We start from the raw sequence: 5,000 nt of genomic DNA, 5'->3' as shown, positions 1-5,000 counted from the left end.
TGTTGTTCGAAATAGAATCAGAGTGAAATTGATCAGAAGTTTGACTGCAATTGACATAACTGATGATGCACCGTACGGAGTATTTAGCTTTCCCCACAAATGTTAAACAATATACTGATAAGAGTGATCAAGTTAAAAAACTGTCGCTAGTCACAACCCTCTGTTTGTCAGGAATAGATTAAATACACAGTCATGGTGAAAAGTGACTACTTACTTGGTACACACAAAGCCTGAGCTCCAATGTCTTCTGGACACTTGAGCTCTCCATCTGAACGATTACATTGGGCTAAAAGGGATTCCTGTCCAGTACAAGCCATATCTGACATCACACTGGGTATCATGGTTTTATTCGTGGTATCCATTCCCGTCATGAATTCGGCCAGGGCACCTCTAAAGCCAAGTTGTTTACAAACAACTTTGACATCATTGATATCCCATTTATTGCGGCAGATCTTGCCCCACCTTCTGCGGTAAAAAACGTCCACTCTTCCACCATACTCAACTTTCGCCCCAATTAGGCGCACAGGAACTGAAAGAATGACAAACCAATTAAAGCAATGCTTGTTTTTAATTGTCTTCTACGTTTCTTTTTTCAACAAAACATTGTTTTTAGTTCATTGTCCATTCCTCAATATCTCAAGTTTATCTCAGTTTGACTAAAACTTTGAACAGGATAGGCGGTGCTAAAAGCATAAATTTAGTAATGTAGCAATGATAATTTTTTAAGAGGTAGCCCACTCATTGAGACTGTTCCAGTTGGGTCTTCATTTCTTAAAAGTAGAGTTAGCGGTTTCAGAGTCATCAGTCACAAAGACCGTGACGAGTGATCTAGAGGGTTGGGTGCTGGACTTAAATAAGTCCTGCTCTGAAGCACAGCTAAGTGAGAAATTTTTCTCGTTCAGTTCAACTGTACTTCAGTGGCTATGCTTCCAATTAGTGCCTTGCCTTTTTTACCAGCAGTGAGTCATTTCCTATACAGGGAGCCACAGGTTATTGTAAACTAACAAATAGGGTTTTTAGTTGACTCGCTGTGTTAAGACTATGCGATGGTATGGATAAAACAGATTACCTTTATTCATACATTGTACCTGGACATTGGATTTGTTTATTAATGAGCCCACAACTTTGAGTGATTGATGAACAGGAATGAGAAGTGATGTTCATCAAGCTTGTATTTCCTCTTTTCCAATTGCCTGTAAAGTTGTCATTATTGTAGTCAGAGTAGCCATTTACATGGCAGGCAAGAATTCTTTCACTATTATTCCAATGTGCGGTACAAAGCGCTTTCCAGGTGTTGTTCTTGTGAATTTGCATCAGTCCAGTAGATGGATTGCCCTCTGTTTGAAAACGTACTGGAAATTCTAATAAAGGAAATTCCTGCGCTAGTGAATAACTACCAATTGTGCCATTTTTAGCTGGGTTGTAATTGACTAATGTTATGTAGTTATGTTGACCCCGGTAAATTAATCGAGATATGATAACATATCCTTGTATCCTTTTTTGCCAGGTCGTGTTGACAGGCCATCTATTTCTCATAACTAATAGGATAAGTGCAAAAGGTATGAGGATCGCCTAGCTTTCTCCTTCAGATCAACTGGAAAAATCAAATGTGTGTATAAAAATTTGCTAAGGCCAGGATGCTAGACAGTTCCAGACTAGGAGCCTACAGCTCCAATACTAGGTCTATGTAACGGCATTTTCACAGATCAAGCTATTTTTAGACGTGTTCTCAAATACGATTTGGCTTGCACGAGTGCCAATCCTCATTCCCATGTGGATTAATTTCTCATGCAAGACTTGTGATTGGCTGGAAAGGTCCGGTTTCGCGGGAAAATCAAACTATAAATAACTTGGTCTGTAAAAACGCCGTTTCATAGATGCAATGAAGTTGTAAGCTCCTAGTCATGGGCTCCTGACAGTTCAGAAGAATTTGTTTGAAGACACCCCCCAAAAAGGGACACAGGGAGTATAAACATTCTGTAAATTACAAAAGGACAAGTAAGAGGGTATTGACCGGTATTTCAGGAGCTGTATGGGTAGCCGTCACCGCCAAAAGTACAAGCCTAGTTAATGCTTAAGAATAGACCGGAATGGTTGAATTGTCCTTTGTAGAACGGTGTATCAGAATTTGAAAAGATGTATTTAAAACACAAATGGACAAATCACCCTTAGTGAAATGAAATAAACAAGCATTAAATGGTTTAGACAATTCAGAAACTGTGTAGATACCCTTGGTGAATTGATTCAATGAAAATACGAGTGGTTAAGTGTTTATTGAAATGGATCAGTCACCTTATGCAATCATCGCAGTTAACACAGAATTGGTCAGTGCCAAAGGCCACCGGTGTAACTATCCTTGTCAAAATGACAAAGTCAAGTCTTGAATGGACCAGCATACTTTGACATGATATGCAGTGAAACGGCAAACGGTCCAGCTTACCGCACATTGGTTCAGTGATGTGACAAACGGTTCAGAGTAGTTTGAAATGGCTAATTTTATCTGCAAATGGTTAATCGTGAACCACAATGGTCTAACATAACATTGATCGGTTTACCATAATGTCAAACGGTTTAGTGTTACCCCAAATGGCTTAGCGTGACGACAAATGGTTTAGTAGAAAGCGAAATGGTTTAGTGTTGCAGCAAATGGTTTGCGCCGGAACCGCCAAAAATACAAAAGTGAAATGGACAAGTCAAGATTGAAATGGAATAGTCAATGTGGGGTCTTACGTCACAACCATACGTCATTCAGATAAATATTGGCGCGTATTTGCTCCAACGAGGCTCGTACCGCGAAGTGCACAAGTAAGATCGGGAACAGGTTATTTCTACCAGTACCGCCTCATTTACTCGACTCAGTGACCCTTATTCCTCTAAGAATCCTTCTTTGTTTTTGACTAGTTTAGCTGGATTGGTAATTTTTCTACGCTGATCATTTTGCCGTGATATCGGCAAGTTGTATACATGAATGTGGATCAAGGCAAAGTAAGCACAGGAGACATGGGCAGGCCGTGTTTTTCTTTGTCTTCAACTGTACGCTAGTTAGCCACTGACAATCAGTTTCTGAAAATGTGAGTTTCTGTAGAAACCTGAGCATATTTCTCTATCGTTTCAAGCCTTTCCTTGAACCTCTGAATTAAAGTTAAATACACTTGCTACCCGTTACTCATAAACAGCTTCCACGTCTTGAAACAATCAATCGCCTTATCACGAATGCTCTGGTTCAAAGTGTCAGGTAGCTGTCCCGTAAAACGATGCCTCTTAACTGTATGCCAATCCTTTTGTTTCAGGTTACAATTTTCATCTTCAGTTCCATAAATTCTAATACCAAAGGATTAATCATGGTAAGGTTTTTTTTTCCTCTGCATTTTAAATACCCTTCAATAGCCAGTTAGAACATGAAGAAGATGAAAAAGGATAAAAGAAGAATTGCAAAGTGAAACTCCGGAACACATAACGACACTAAAAGAGTGGTATCGTTCAAAATCGCTGCACGTTTCTATATAAAGCAAAAGTGTCATAACAATCAGCAATGCAGACATGTCAAGGGGCATCTACCTAGGTCAAACACTCAGATTGAATTGAAAGAAAAATAAAAAAACACCATGGGAGCCTCCTTAAAATTCCTGTCAGCGTTATCTACCCGCGAAAACGGCAGCGGTTTTCAACGATACCAATCTTTTAGTGTCGTTATGAGGCCGTGTTCAGGAGTTTCACTTTGCAATTCTTCTTTTATCCTCTTTCATCTTCTCCATGTTCTAACTGGCTATTGAGGGGTATTTAAAATGCAGAGGGAAAAAAAAAACCTTACCATGATTAATCCTTTGTTATTAGAAATTATGGAACTGAAGATGAAAATTGTAACCTGAAACAAAAGTATTGACATACAGTTAAGAGGCATCGTTTTACGGGACAGCTATCTGACACTTTGAACCAGAGCATTCGTGATAAGGCGATCGATTGTTTTAAGACGTGGAAGCTGTTTATGAGTAACGGGTAGCAAGTGTATTTAACTTTAATTCAGAGGTTCAAGGGAAGGCTTGAAACGATAGATAAATATGCTCAGGTTTCTACAGAAACTGACATTTTCAGAAAATGATTGTCAGTGGCTAACTAGCGTACAGTTGAAGACAAAGAAAAACACGGCCTGCCCATGTCTCCGGTGCTTACTTTGCTTTGATCCATATTCATGTATATAACTTGCCGATATCACGGCAAAATGATCAGAGTAGAAAAACTACCAATCCAGCTAAACTAGTCAAAAACAAAGAAGGATTGTTAGAGGAATAAGGGTCACTGAGTCGAGTAAACGAGGCGGTACTGGTAGAAATAACCTGTTCCCGATCTTACTTGTGCACTTCGCGGTACGAGCCTCGTTGGAGCAAATACGCGCCAATATTTATCTGAATGACGTATGGATTGTGACGTAAGACCCCACATTGACTATTCCATTTCAATCTTGACTTGTCCATTTCACTTTTGTATTTTTGGCGGTTCCGGCGCAAACCATTTGCTGCAACACTAAACCATTTCGCTTTGTACTAAACCATTTGTCGTCACGCTAAGCCATTTGGAGTAACACTAAACCGTTTGGCATTATGGTCAACCGATCAATGTTATGTTAGACCATTGCGGTTCACGATTAACCATAAGCAGACAAAATTAGCCATTTCAAACTACTCTGAACCGTTTGTCACATCACTGAACCAATGTGCAGTAAGCTGGACCGTTTGCCGTTTCACTGCATATCATGTCAAAGTATGCTGATCCATTCAAGACTTGACTGTGACATTTGGGCGAGGATCGTTACACCTTTGGCCTTTGGCACTGACCAATGGCGTGGCAACTGCGAGGATTGCAGAAGGTGACTGATCCAGTTCATTAACCACTTAGCCACACGTGTTTTCACTGAATCAATTCACCAAGGGTATCTACACAGTTTCTGAATTGTCTAAACCATTTGATGTTTGTTTATCTCATTTCACTAAGGGTGACTTGTC

The 5,000-nt window shown here is 39.8% G+C and overlaps 1 protein-coding gene across 1 annotated transcript in view; it reads right to left on the bottom strand.

Annotated features, from left to right (window-relative positions):
• Window positions 1–1,079, bottom strand: part of LOC138055979 (muscle, skeletal receptor tyrosine-protein kinase-like) — a 13,468-nt gene extending 12,389 nt beyond the window's left edge. The window contains exons 1-2 of the mRNA XM_068901836.1: window positions 1,070–1,079; window positions 215–529 (exon numbers count right to left, since the gene is read on the bottom strand). Coding sequence (XP_068757937.1) covers window positions 215–529; window positions 1,070–1,079 — 325 coding nt within the window. The remainder of the gene's footprint in view (window positions 1–214; window positions 530–1,069) is intronic.
• Between the last annotated feature and the right edge of the window lie 3,921 nt (window positions 1,080–5,000).

Source organism: Montipora capricornis, chromosome 7, assembly GCF_036669925.1.
Source record: "Montipora capricornis isolate CH-2021 chromosome 7, ASM3666992v2, whole genome shotgun sequence".
Taxonomy (NCBI): Eukaryota; Metazoa; Cnidaria; class Anthozoa; order Scleractinia; family Acroporidae; genus Montipora; species Montipora capricornis.
Note: the sequence above shows the minus strand (reverse complement) of the source record. Positions and strands in the feature narration are given on the sequence as shown.